We start from the raw sequence: 14,522 nt of genomic DNA, 5'->3' as shown, positions 1-14,522 counted from the left end.
AAAACATGTACCTTGTAGGATCAAGAAACTATTCTGCAATAATGAATGGTTAAATGTTAAGCTTTGATTTACTCTGTTGTGTTTAGATATAGCATTTTGTGATGGAAGTCGAACTCTACTACAATGCTGTCAACTCTAGGTCTAGGGTCTACAACTACACAATGCCTTTACACTGTTTTCCTGCTATAAAGTAGCTTAACATACGTATGTAAAGTAATTTCAGGTGTTCTCTCAATGGTCTTTCAAAAAACTGCTGTGGGGTATAAAAATAGTGTTCACAGAATAAGATTTCTGGAATGTCTTCTAGTATAAGTATACAATAGACCTGTAAAAATCAGCACTGTTTCTAAATTGTGATCAGACTGATTATTTATTGTATCATTATTCACAACACAGAACATTCTTCCAATTTTTGTGAAGCCTCAATGAGTAACATCTCAAAACTAAAACTATATTCAGGTGATCTGAAACAGTTTTATTAGAAATAGGGTGTCCAAAATTCCTGCACCATTTGACAAAATCAAAACGTTTTAACAAAGTTACCTAACAAGTTTGCAAAACTTGATGGGGGCGGGGAGGTTACCTGTACCATCAGTAAAAACAATCAATCTATTGGTATACTATACTGTAATAATTTCTGCACACATTTGTTTATGGAAGATTTTTTTTGTATATGTAACAATGTGCAAGAACAGCAAAAAACAAAAAATGAATTAGCCAAAAGTATGTTTGCCTCAGAATGTTCTGTACACTGGCATAAGAAACAAACACACCTATGTAAAGGTGCCTGCATGAGGTTTGTCACTCCACGATAACACAGGCTGTAAATTACACAGGCATAATTTTATTTGCATTTTAAATAAATGAACTTATCAAATATTTGCAGCCATTGTTGACATACATTGAGAAATGTATTTCAAGCTAATCTGCATTATAAATTAACAAGCAAAAAATTAACTGCAATTTACAGTACAAACATTAAGGGAGAATCTTTCATTAAAAAAAATCTACCTTTTTTGAAAATAGGAATTTTGAAACTAGTTTTCTATATTAGAAATAAAAATGTTCAGTATGTAATTACTTACATTGCAAATGACAAAAAGGGGGAAAAGGGTGTAAGACATCAGCACAACCCATTCCAGTCATAATTCAAAGGACAATGACATATCATTGCAACGGAATTGTCCATGCAAAACAGAACAGCAAAGGACCGCACTGTAAACCATTAAGGATCACTGTGCACGTCTGTATCCAACAGTCACTCCCTGCTTCGGAAGTTTGGCTTTGGAAACTGTAGAGTGGAGGCCTCCTTCTCCACATGCTTGCCACCTCATTTCTAGCCTCCCTCTTCTTCGAAATGTGACTCACTTTGTTCACTTGTCGGGTGGCATCAAAACATTTGTTACTCAAGGTCTGGCATCTCTGGCACGAGCAGGGAAATGTAAATAACATTAGAACTCAGCCAAATTAAATTTGAAAACAGAAGCTATTCTAAATTTCAAATATAATAGCAATCAAACAGAACAGTACTTACTTTCATCAACACTGTCTGCAGGCTCATGCTGTAAATAAACCCCCAAAAAAGACCACAAGTAAGAAATAGGTAAAGTTCCATAGATTAAACCAATGCATTATTTTCATACACCACTAATGAAATAAACCCCTGGGTCAATCTAAAAAATAATATGTATCATATAGGCCGGGCATAGCAGTGGTGGCCATTTTCTGGTTCCATCGTTCCAGACCCCACTATTTTTTCCCAGAGATTTCCAAAAATATTTATATAAATTATTTTAAGATTCATTTCAAGCCATCCAGGTGGAACGTGAATCATGACCATATAACATTGGGGGGGGGGGGGAAGAAAGAAAAAAGAACCCACTCCCCTAGCAAAACAAAGGGTACTTAAATATTGTATATCATTTTTCATCAGTTTTGACTCTATGTTGCTAGGAATCCGATAAAACAAAATAAGGTCTGCACTGAATTCATTAATTAGTTCATACCTGGCAGTCAATATATATACTGTACCTCAGCTTCTCCACCATCCAGGTCTGGTAAATCATCCCCTCCCATGGTGTTCATCATCTACAGAGAAATACAGGAGAAAGACTGATTTCTCAGAAACTGTCTGATTGGGACCATACCTTCTGCAGACATGTCTATGCTGTGCTGTACCTTACCTCAGAGAATTTGTCAAAACTTGACAAGTCCTCATCTGAGTCATCTTCCCAGTCTTTCCAATTGTTAAAGTCCACACTGAGCCAGTTGGACTATAAGGAGATATAATAAAGGATGAGTATGTAAATGAACACAATATGATGCTATTTTAACCACACACACACCTTATGTATACAACATGCACATGGTTCACAGGTTTATAGGTGTAACAAAATGGGTGAAATTAATTGCCATACAAGCTCCACCACAGCAGTTTCAAGAAAGGTGGAAAGAGATAAAGAAACTGAATAAAAACAGATCAGATAAACATTGCAGTTCTTTGCATTGCAGCACTTTGTCTAATGTGGATTAATAAAATATTTTATGAACAGAGATCACCTTTGCCTTATCTTTGGTTAGCCGTGGCCATGATTTCCCAGGCTCTGCTTTTCGTACACAACATAACACAGATCTGTCAGTACGTCTGTGCTTGCAATCCTGTTTCAAAGTGGGGAGGAGGAGGGGGGGGGGGTACATAAATGGTAAATGGTGCATTTATATAGCACCTTTATCCAAGGCGCTTTACACATTCACCCACACATTCATACACAGATGGCGACGAAGACCATGCAAGGAACCAACCAACACATCAGGAGCAATAAGGGGTTCAGTGTCTTGTTCAAGGACACTTTGACACTAACTCTGGGGGAGCCCGGGTTTGAACTGGCAAGTTTGGCAACCTTGCGGTTACCATCCAGCCACTCTACCCCTGAGTCTTAAATACTACTGCCATGGTTTAGAATCTAAACTTTACATGCATGTGAATAAGATAAGAGCATCAACACAACTGACACAGGTTCAACTTACTTTGGGTTCAATCGCTGCAAAAAGGTCCAATGCATTCTGATGTTTGAGGTTATCCGTCCCACTAACACAACTGAGATTTAAAGCAAGAAGTACAGTCATCTGGGAAACAACTCATTAGTCATTGAAAGGACTCATTAGTAGGATGCCATTGATGAGTAAACCTAGTGAAGTTGGTGTACCTGAAGGTGAATTTAGACTTCTCGAATTGTACTTTTACATCTTTGCTGTCCTCTACAGTGAAGTCAATGTACACAGCCTCCCGCCTGTCGTACCACTTAGCGCTTGCAGGCTGCCTGATGGGAAAGATAAGAGGGTTATATGCAAAGAAAGCAACATTAATACATACCCATTACTTAATTCTAACCTTACTGTAAAATAATTAATGTCATTTTCATAGTATGCACAGGCAAAGTAATATATAAACCATGATGCTGAAGCTGGCTCCCCTCTGCCAAATACAATTGTTTTTATTTTTAGTAATGTTTAGTATGTAAAAATGCATGCAGAATAAAACAAAACAAAATGTTTGCAGGAGAAGTGCTAAAGCCCAAGGACACTATTTCTCAATAATGCGAATATCCCTGGCTGGAGGTACATATCAAACTTAGATGCCACTAGTAATAAATTATTGTAAAATGACATGCAGGGTGTTAACTTGTGGTGATGATGGTGCAACTCACTCATGGCTGAGATTAGTTTGTGTTGTGGCCAGTCTATGGTTGTGGCCCAGGCCTGCATATTGTTCAGCTTAAGGTTTGCGTTTCTGGCTATGAATAACTAATAATGTCACATCATTGTCACCAATGAACAGCAGCTGTAAGTCCACATTTCAATTAACACAAGCATGACGCTGTCATTTTTCTGCTTGCTACCCTAGTATAGTAGCTCTGCTAGCGTTAGCAAGCTATGTATCGACTATACAGTAGGTCAAGTACAGTTAGCCAACTGAGCTAATGGTAATTGACCTAAGGAATCTATTTAAAAAGGACTCGCATTTCTTCATGCATGTTTTTTACTCAAAAAGAACAAATGCCGTGCATCGGCAGACGAGTCTCGTTGGAGAGACCATGCACGGCTGCACCACGGCACGCTAATGTCTGCTAGCTTGCTGGCTAATGTATCCCAATCACACACCCATGATATCATATCACTTGTGCCTTCACAGCCACAAGAAAGGAAACTTACACACTTACATCTTGTTCAGTACTTTATACCACTTGTGTTCCTCTCTTTATGGGCAACAATGTCTCTCGCAACGTTGCCTATTTTGTTTTACCGTCAAAGATTACGAAGGGACAAACAACTGCGGATATAAACTGGTAAGTAATAATATAAGTGCACCAACAGATGCGCCCGGTGTCACATCGCGTGCTTTCCTGGCTTTCGTGGTGGGTGTGACGTACCAAGCAGCACCACCAACCAGCAGGCAGGCACCGACGTGACCGATGAACGGAGATGGTTCTAGAATATACATGGGCAACTGGCGGCCCGGGGGCCACATGCGGCCCCCAACTTCAATCAATGTGGCCCGCAGGTTAATATCAGAATAAATTGATATATTATTGATTTCAGCTGTTACAATTCCAAACCGCTCGTGTTATCCTAATACTACTAGTATTAGGATTTTATTGTCTTTTTTTATCCATCCATCCATCTTCAACCGCTTATCCGTTGTCGGGTTGCGGGGGAAACAGCTCCACCAGAGAGCTCCAGAGTCCAGACTTCCCTCTCCAGAGCAACATCAGTGACTTCCTCCTGGGGGATCCTGAGACGTTCCAAGGCCAGTGAGTTGATGTAATCCCTTCATCTGCGCCTTGGTCTGCATCCCCCTCGTCAGGGGGCGCCTGATGGAGGGGGAAGGAACTGTTTGGAATAACGTGTTCCTTCCACTCTATGTCCAACCAGGGAAACTCCCCCCTGTCAGGTGTAAAGGAGCAACTTGGACATTCATGCATGAAGGAAGCACGAGTTCAAGTCCGTTGCTCTCCCCAGGTTGGCGGAGGGAGTGTGGAGCCCAGGATCACATTAGATAATTGACACAGGGGTGAAAAATGGGTTACAAAATCGTGAATGTTTTTTAATACTAATTCAGTATAATTGGATAATGAGAACTTATATAACCCCGAGAGAAAGTAAATAAATTTGATCCTAACATTCCTGATTTATGTTATAATTTAAAATGTAGTGAACATAAAGGTGAACTATTCCATTGCTTATGGGAATGTTAGGAGATTAAAACATTTTGGAGGTGACTGTGGTCCATTATGTCTCTCAGGTCCAGTTCCTCTCTGTCCTAAATTATGTCAGTATTTACCCAATTGTACAATAATGATTGACCTTTGCCTGTTACAGGCTTGCGCTATGTTGGAAAAATGTCAATGCCCCTATGATCGGCTTTTGGCTGAGGAATTTAACGACCATGCATCTTGGCACATGAGAAACGTAACGTACTGTATGTAATTAGGAAGAAACCTGCTGTATTCTATAAGATATGGGAGAGGTTCTTGGACTTCATTAAGCAAGGTAATATTGAAGAGGCTTTGGATGTATAATGGTTACAATTTACAATTTACAATTACAATTTACAATTTAGGCATTTAGCAGACGCTCTTAATCCAGAGCGATTTACATTAAGCAAGAACAAAAAAGCATGGGAATACATCACATAAAAACATTTATCATGAAACATGCGTAAGCTAAGAAAGTAACAGTGGAATATCTATATAATGAAACTATACATATACTACTATACTATACATATGTACATATGTACTATGACGTGCTATGACTACATACAATGCAATTATAGTGCTGTCTACATAACATGCTATAAGTCTGTATCAAATGCTATCTAAGTCTACAGAAATGCTATCTAAGGGGGTGGGGTAAGTGCTATGGGCCATGATGGAGTCTGAAAAGGTGGGTTTTCAGACTATGGCGGAAGATTGGGAGTGATGCTGCAGTTCTGACTGCAATGGGAAGTGCGTTCCACAGTTTTGGAGCCAGAAGGGAGAAGAGTTTGGGACGTGTGGAGTGTTGTCCCGGCCATGGTTAATTGGAGTATAGTCAGCTGTAGGTTGGGGGTAAGGAACTGTGATGGGCACATTGTGCATTTGTTTGTTTAACTGTATGTAATGTGTTTTTTGCTTGTATTTATGGACAAGATTTTGTTTAGGTTTGTGCTGCCATGTGGGTGTGGGGGGAAAATATATGTGAATAATTGCTTTGAAATTACTATGTTGTAAAGAAAAATGTAAAAATGTAAAAAAAAAAAAAAAAAACATGAAAGTCTGCTAAAGTCAGCTTCTAATTCATTTTGAAGCTGTGATTAATCAGATTAAAATGTGTAATCATTTGACAGCCCTAATTCAAACATTTATCCACCAAACTAAATTAAAGTTAGTTGATAAAACATGCATTTGTGTGCATGTGCTCTTGCTCCGGACAAGTGACTTTTGTGTCCGGACAAGTGAATGGGAAATGTACTCAAAAAGTTAATGTCAAGCCCTGCCTTTAGCATTATATTAAACTGTACTCTTGTGATTTTTTCTTTTTTCAAACAAAGTATTCAATGACAATCTTCTTAGGTGGCAGCGGTGGCCGAACGGTTTGCAGAGCGGTCTTGATGTCGGAAGGTCGCTAGTTCGTATCCCCGGACCGGCACGTTAAAATTACCACCGTTGAAGTGCCCTTGAACAAGGCATTGAACCCCTACCATGAAATGTTCTATGAGCAGGGCCTGGCTGTAAACAAGTTCTTGAGCTTAGTCCAGTTACCCTGGGTAAACATAGTAACTTTCTTTTTCTTCCACCTTGGTTGTGGAACTTGTGGATCTGGAGAATGAGAGGAATTAAGCCAGACACTGGTGAACCCCTCTCACCCCCTCTAGTGGGTATGAGGAGCACATTCAGTCGAACACCACAAAGTAACTACTAAACAAAACGGCTACTCAGACCAGGGCTGGACAGAGAAAAAAATTCGGCCCGGACATTTCGGGTTGAGGCCACTACAAATACTTGAAATACAAGCCCTTAACACCACCACATTTACAGTACAACATAAATTAATCAAATGATACACAACCAACAGACAAATAATTTAACATTTGGCCCAGACTGGCCCACCGGGCATATGCCTGGCTGGTACGTCCTGTGGCCAGTCCACAACCAAACCTGAACCCCACATGTTCCGTTTTGTTCTTCCTGCTTGAATCACATTTGCACACAGACTACTGGGATGTACAGTACAGCAGTGGATCATTTGGATTAAGAGCATCTGGTAAATGCCTAAATTGTAGCAGTGGTTCTCAAAGTGGGGTCTGGGGACCCTGCAGGAGTCCTCGAGAGGGTCCCCATCAAAATGAGTCTTAACCACTTTAATCCTATTTTATACTTTGGCCATTGAAAATAGATAATCTACAAACTCACCAATTCTAAAACTGTCCTTGCAAAGTTGCCACTAAAGAAATCTGGGGGAGAGCGGTGGTCAGAGTACTTGAAACATAGCTAAAGCTAGCCCATCCCAGTCAAATTTTGAAGATATTTTGGGATTCATCTTGTGGCATTTTGGTCATGTGACTAAAAGAGAGTTGAGCCAGAAGGCAAAGCTCTCTGTCTACCGAGCAATCTTCGTTCCTACTCTCACCTATGGTCATGAAGTGTGGGTCATGACCAAACGAATAAGGTCGTGAATACAATCGGCCGAAATGAGTTTTCTTCGACGGGTGGCTGGCATCTCCCATAGAGATAGGGTGAGAAGTTCAGTCACACGAGAGACTCGTAGAGAGTAGAACCACTGCTCCTTCGCCTGGAAAGGAGCCAGCTTAGGTGGTTCAGGCATCTGGTTAGGATGGCTCTCGGGTGTCTCCCTAGGGAGGTCCTCGACGCATGTCCTACTGGGAGGAGTCCCCGGGGCAGACCAAGGCGCAGTTGGAGGAAACACATCGACTCACTGGCCTTGGAACGTCTCAGGATCTCCCAGGAGGAAGTCACTAATGTTGCTCTGGAGAGGGAAGTCTGGAGCACTCTAGTGGAGCTGTTGCCCCCCGTGACCTGACTACGGATAAGCGGTTGAAGATGGATGGATGGATCATAACAGCAAACTCATCTGGATAATGGATATGCATCACGACTTCTGTATTGAGATAGGTATCGTATTGGGACTAAATGAAAAATGTCCAGTCATACAGAGTAGACTACGCAAAACAACGGAAACATGAAATAAGTATTTCCTGATATAATTTATGTTGGATCTTTTTATTCAACTGCTAGTGAGACATTAAATAAGATTATCACATTAATTATCCAAGCAAAATGTGTACAGAAAATAAATATAATAGCAGCAAAAGGAACCATACACAAATTAGGAACCAACATTCAATTGAATTAAATTAATTCCAGTGCAGGAAATTGTTAAATTGATGTCAATCTTCTCCAGGCAAACGAAGGTGAGACATTTTAAATACTGCATGATCTACATGGTTAACTCCTGTAATAAAATAAAATAAACATACCATTAGAGATTTTAGTACCTTTACCATTGGTACCACTGATATAACCGTTACAACATAAAATAAATGTTAATAGTATCCACGTGTAACTCAACATAAATCCATATTCTTACCATTATGGCATTTACAATGTCGTTATTGTTATTTTTGAGAGCACGAACAGCCTTTGCCCTGGACACATTAGCTTGCGACATCACCAGTTCAATGTCCTTTACCTCCACGCCAGCTTCATCAACCTACAAAGTAAGGATAGCAATAATTTTATGTACTGCATTTCTTTGGCTTCGGAAGTATCATACCCAGCAAAGCCAGGAAAGGTAAGAAGCGCACTGCAACGATAGACCCTGATGTTAGATAGGAGAGTGTGGAGGGCAGAGATTCAGGAGTCCCGAGTTGGTGTTGGCTAGACCACACTCTTGCATCGCATACCCACAGTAGGTGTTAGATGTGAGCGTAATGTTAAAATGGCGGTGTTTAGGCATTAAATTAGATTAAATTATTCAACTCAAAATTGAGCTTAGCTTGGAGCCAAATAATTGCCAAATCCGCATCTGGTTAAGGTAAGGATATTGGAACATGGTTAACCAATGAGATTGTGTGACCTAAAGATTCAGCTTCAGCTTGTAGAGACTGGGATCTACATCGATCGCGTCAACATTTCAGCTGTGAAATGTGTAAAGATCAGTGACGCAAATAGCCTGCATCCTGCAGACTCAGAAAGGACGCAATCATGTCACCCTCCGGGGGGGACCCATCTAAAAGACCACCCTGGATCCCGGGACCCATTACATTGAAAACCTATTTACATCACTGGAAGTGAATGAAGATAACTGATCCACATTGATAAAGAAGAAAAAGGGGGTTACCTCTTCTTCTTCACTCTCCTCTTGTACAATCTGTGTATGTGTGTTTTCCTGGATATTTGAGACAGCATCTCCTTGCATCTTGAACTTCTCTGCAGCTGCTAGCTGGGCTTGTTGAGAAAGATCCTCAATCTGGGACGAAACATATTATTCAACCATAAAATTAGGACCACGATAAAAACATTTTATAATTGCATTACCATATGGCATTCATTAACTACTAGTCAGAAGTGAAAATGCTTCTTACCTTGGCTTCTCCAAATACAATGTATGTGTCCGACGCTGGGCTCTTGTAGACATCTGGTTTGGGTATGACAAACAGAATGTTCTTGGATTTGCGAATGGTGACCCTTGTCACTCCCGTCACCTGGCGGAGGCCCAGCTTAGACATAGCCTAAAGACAGATATGAGAACACAAAATCACTTGAATTTCCCTCAGACACTGATCGAGGGAAATCACAGATAAACTCAAATTCTAGTAGCGGACCTTTCTCGCTTTCTTCTCACTTCTGCTTTGTTTTGCTTTGCTCACTGGCTCCTCATCAATCTCTGCTGCTGCAGCAAGCTGAGGAGGACAAGTGAGTACTAGTGACATGATTTAAAGTATTTTGTCCATCTATTTATAAAAACTGTCATTTTAACAGTGTTGTCATAGTGTCAAGTGGCTGAGGTCTGTACTGGACATACCTTAGCCTGCTGCGTCGGTTCCTGGCCTTCATCTGGCTCCTCCAACTCTGGTACCGACTCATCGCTCTCCGAATTAGTATCGGACCCTACAAATCATCACGCATTCAATTAATGAGATATACAGTGTGCCAAAGACATTGGTAGAGCTACTGAAAAATGTACGTGACAATCTGCTTATTCAAGCATCACTTTGAAAGACAGATCCATTCACTGGTTATAGAAATAAACTGCACACAAAACGCACTGCACTGAATAAGAAGTTAGGATAGTCTTGTTCTCACTGTAATCACTGCCAGCATTCAGGATATAGCTCCATGTAAACCAAAGTGTTAAGATTGTTACTGATAAATTAATAGTAAAGGCTATATGAATTATAAATCCTGCATTGACCTGAAAACTGACAAGGCAAAACACTTCACAAGTATACGTCTGAGCTTTAAAAAAACAAAAATGCTGTACAAGACAAGACCACTGTCAAACAATTCACACAAATTCATTTTAACACATGCATAGTAATATACTTTCCCACAAGGGAATTTGGGCTATAAATCTTGGGGATGAATACTGTAGAAACAATTGTCATTTAACTTTCCAGTTGACTGGTCATCCACTGTTAGCATCACACCATCCTGTTTAGTGTCATTATTTATTAAGCTAAAAATGTGATGCATGTAAAAATGTATTAAATGCCTCAAACATACAAATTATTAAAATGTGTATTTTTTTTAGTGCTTTGATTAATTGAAAAAGTAATCAATATAATAATAATTGAGAAAATAATCGATAGTTGCATCCATAATTTAAGTAGAAGACTTTCCAAGGCTTTCCATGTGGTGGTTACTGGTTAGTTCCACATCATATACTGTAGGCTAATGCCATGCAACACAGGCACAGCACCGATACAACAACAAAAAAGATACCCTTATTTGTCTGGATGACTGGTTCCATTGTGGAATCTTGTTCTGGAGGGGGCTCAGTGAGGAAGAAAGGTGTAGCAGGGCTGGGTGATGATGGGGCCTCCACTACAGGAGCTTGAGGGTCTATAAATGAGTCAACGCACTCCTGTGGTGGAATCAGCCGAGGCAGATTGTCAATCACTTCAGGGGATGAAAGAGGACCAGAATGGGAACTATCAGGGGCAGAGACTGAGCCATCAGTTTGAGAGGCTTCCGGAGAATGAGATCGGGTTGTGGAAACTGCCTCAATGGTACTGGACACAATTGCAGTAACTAAGGCTAGAGGGAAGACTGCAGTAGTGGTAGTCAAATCATCCACACTCTCTTGCTTTTCAGCCAGCTCATTATCAATAGATGCCTTAATAACAGCGTGGTCAACCCTGGTGTCAGGGTGTTGCTGGGTATCATCAACGAAAGGCCATGAAGGATTGCTTGATGTCCCATCCACCAGCTCCACTGGTGCTTCTTGCTCTTGTGATGGAATCAGCTTAGCCAGATCAATATCTTCAGGAGATGAAAGAGGAGAACCCCCTGGAGCAGACTGGGGAGAGACAACTTCCAAACTTGCAGGGGCAGAGTTACTGGACATTACTGCATCAGGTGGAGAGGCTTCTGGAAAAAGATATCGAGTTGTGGAAACTGCCTCAATGGTGCTGGACACAATTTCAGTAGCGAACACCACAGAGGAAATTGCAGTAGTGGTAGCCAAAACACCTTCTTGTTTTTCAGCCAGCTCATCATCAACAGATGCCTCTTTAACAGTGTGGTCAACCCTGGTGTCAAAGTGTTGCAGTGCATCATCAATGGAGGACCCAAAAGGATTGCCCGCATCCACCTGCTCCACTGGTACTTGACTTCTAGTGGCTCTTTTATTGGGCTGGATGGCTAAAGCAGCAGAAAATGACATTGGTGCTGGAGCAGCAGGTTGACATGTGACTTTAAAGGCTATGGGAGAGGCCCTCACTGGTGTAACTCTGGGAGCACTTCCAGGTGGTATAACTTGGACCAGATGCACAGGAGAGGAGACAGGTTGGACAGGCTGAGAGGTTGAATCCTCCATATGAACAGCCTCAGAGGCTGTTGATAGAGCAGGTGGAACATCAACCGAGTCTGGTGGAGAAGGGGCAGCTTCTTCGGCTGTGTGAGAGGCAGTAATGTTCACTGTGGACTGGGCAATATACATGGTAGAGCACAGAGAGGACAGCATAGGTATGGTGGGTGGTTTGTGAATGCGTGGAGCAACACTGGCGGTATCAGAAAGGGCAGGATTTGAAGGCACAGTAGCTGGCGTAGTGGTGTTAGATTCAGCAAGGAAGGGCATGTTGGCCATGCCTGGCACACAGGAGGGTTTAGTAGATTGCAATAAGTTAGTGGAAACCTGTGAGCCATTGGTCTCTCCGACTTTTATTACCTTTGGTTGATGGTTGGCCTGGTGTCCATGGCCAGGGGGTGAGCAAAAAATTGGGATGGCTGGAGGCGTGGAGGGAGGAGTGGAAAGTAGAAGGGAGGGAAAACACTTGGGATATGAGGTACAGGAGTTTGATGATGGAGACTGGTGCTGGTTGGCCACTGGTACAGCGTTAGGTGAGGCAGATACAGGTGCATACAACAGCTCAGTCTCAGATTTAGTGTCATTGTTTCTGGTAGGAATAGGGTGTCTAGTGGTAGTGGGGCAAGGAGTGGAGGAGAAGACCTCAAGATGAGAGGCTGAGGAAGAGACAAGGTTTCAGCTGGGATGCAAACCATCTCTAGGCTCAACGTTGATATGAATGTAATCTGTGGTATATTTTCAAACTCATCTAACCTTACCCAAATTTCCACCTTTAAATGAACACAAAGATGATTTATACACTTCCTACAGCCTTTACGTTTTGAGAGAAAAGCTAACCAACCTGAATCATCATGAGGCTGCTGAAGTTCCTGCTCCACAGTAGGGACAGTCTCTGTAGCTTCCCCTGGCATATCTGTGAACAAAGAAAAAAGAAAGAAAAAAGGTTTACAGAGTAATACAGAACCTTATTTCCAAAACGTTCTATGAACTTACAGCTGCACAAGTCTTGGAACACAATGGCACATTAGATCAATGAGTTCTGTCTATCATACATACATAATGCAAATAACCACGATCATTCAAATTCAATCGAGTATAAAGCCTCATCATAGGCCTACTGGTCAAGTTCACTGCGTTCCATCACCTGTTTTCTACAGTGGAAACATACTGTATAATATGTCATGCTGCCTAATCTAGACCTTCCTGTAACTTGATCAATTATATATAATATATAGATCATGTTAACCCACACAATGTGTCTGGTCACAATTAAGTGGCTGGTCTGTACAAAGACAACTATTATGTATTGTACATCATTTCCTAGTGTTTCTAACACTATTGAGCAACATTCCATGTTTAGCTGTGCCTGCAGTGCTGATAATAGCCTATTTATTAAGGAAACTAAAATATAGGTTTTCAGCAGAATAATTAAAAACAAAAGTCAAAACATGACTACAGCATACATTTCTCTTTAAATTAAAAACTTTATATTATTCTCGAGGGGACTGCTCTCTCCTCCTGCACTCTCATTCTGCAAGTCAAGGAGCAATAAAGCTAATGATGGGGCAAATTTGCCTTCTTGGCTGAAATGTGTGATCTGGAGTTGTCTTAGCAAAATGAGGTCGTCATGCAGGCCATTGAGTTACTTGGCAAAGTTTTAGTTTAATCTGCATATCAGTCAGTCATCCTCAAGGGCAATGTGACATACGTACAGGAAATTATGGGATCGTTTTTTTTAGACCGATAACGTTACCCAGATTATCGAACAAAATAACCCATGTTGGCAGACGACATTACACGATCTGTGTGCAGTGCACGCTTCTATGTTGCAGCATTTGACATTTGGAAACACTGTTGTCATGTCACTACGTTGGCCCAGCCCCGTATGTGCCCTCAGTCCCTCCCTACGCTCATTCTGTAGCTCCGAGCTACAGAATGAGCGTAGGGACTGAGGGCATATATGGGGCTACGTTAGCCCCGTCGGGAACGCACAACAACCGATGACCACAATAACGGTTCCATTATTATTTTTTCGCTGTCGCTAGTCATAGGAGATTATATCAAAATGTCTTGAATTCCTCAGCATTATCAGGCTACATTACCGTGTTAACGAATAACTTACTGTGAGGAAGGTTATTCCAGGATTGTTGTCTGTTGTGAAATATCTATGACTCTGCCTGCAACTTCCAGAATCCTTAGCGTGGATTCTTCTTCTTTTAAGGCAGACTGCAACCATTTAGGTGCATACTGCCAGCGCCACCTTCTGTACTGGAGTATGTAGTAACAGTAGTATGACCATAGTAAGACCCTGGTTTGATTGATTGATTGATTGATTGATTGATTGATTGATTGATTGATTGATTGATTGATTGATTTATTGATTGATTGATTGATTGATTGATTGATTGAGTACGTACAGTTTGCAGAAA

The 14,522-nt window shown here is 41.1% G+C and overlaps 2 protein-coding genes across 2 annotated transcripts; both read right to left on the bottom strand.

The window, feature by feature from the left end:
• Positions 1-343: 343 nt before the first annotated feature.
• ptges3a (prostaglandin E synthase 3a (cytosolic)) lies at positions 344-4,528 on the bottom strand (the record flags this gene model as incomplete). Its single annotated transcript, XM_083769715.1, has 9 exons — positions 344-1,422; positions 1,535-1,562; positions 2,032-2,088; positions 2,184-2,273; positions 2,560-2,658; positions 3,028-3,097; positions 3,207-3,320; positions 4,213-4,233; positions 4,431-4,528. The coding sequence occupies 9 exons, from the start codon at positions 4,526-4,528 to the stop codon at positions 1,403-1,405; spliced, it is 597 nt and encodes a 198-aa protein (XP_083625841.1). The 3' UTR covers positions 344-1,402.
• A 3,750-nt stretch (positions 4,529-8,278) lies between these two features.
• Positions 8,279-14,304, bottom strand: LOC310862418 (nascent polypeptide-associated complex subunit alpha-like). Its single transcript, XM_083770319.1, has 8 exons — positions 14,216-14,304; positions 12,935-13,006; positions 10,087-10,172; positions 9,887-9,964; positions 9,647-9,793; positions 9,403-9,531; positions 8,650-8,772; positions 8,279-8,514 (listed from the first exon to the last, which is right to left on the bottom strand). Exons 2-8 carry the CDS (start codon positions 13,002-13,004, stop codon positions 8,500-8,502), a joined length of 648 nt encoding a protein of 215 aa, XP_083626445.1. The 5' UTR covers positions 13,005-13,006; positions 14,216-14,304; the 3' UTR covers positions 8,279-8,499.
• Positions 14,305-14,522: the final 218 nt, after the last annotated feature.

This window comes from Protomyctophum parallelum, assembly GCF_964188405.1.
Source record: "Protomyctophum parallelum genome assembly, chromosome: 7".
NCBI classification, from domain to species: domain Eukaryota; kingdom Metazoa; phylum Chordata; class Actinopteri; order Myctophiformes; family Myctophidae; genus Protomyctophum; species Protomyctophum parallelum.
The sequence above is the reverse complement of the archived record's forward strand: the minus strand, read 5'-3'. Positions and strand labels throughout refer to the sequence as shown.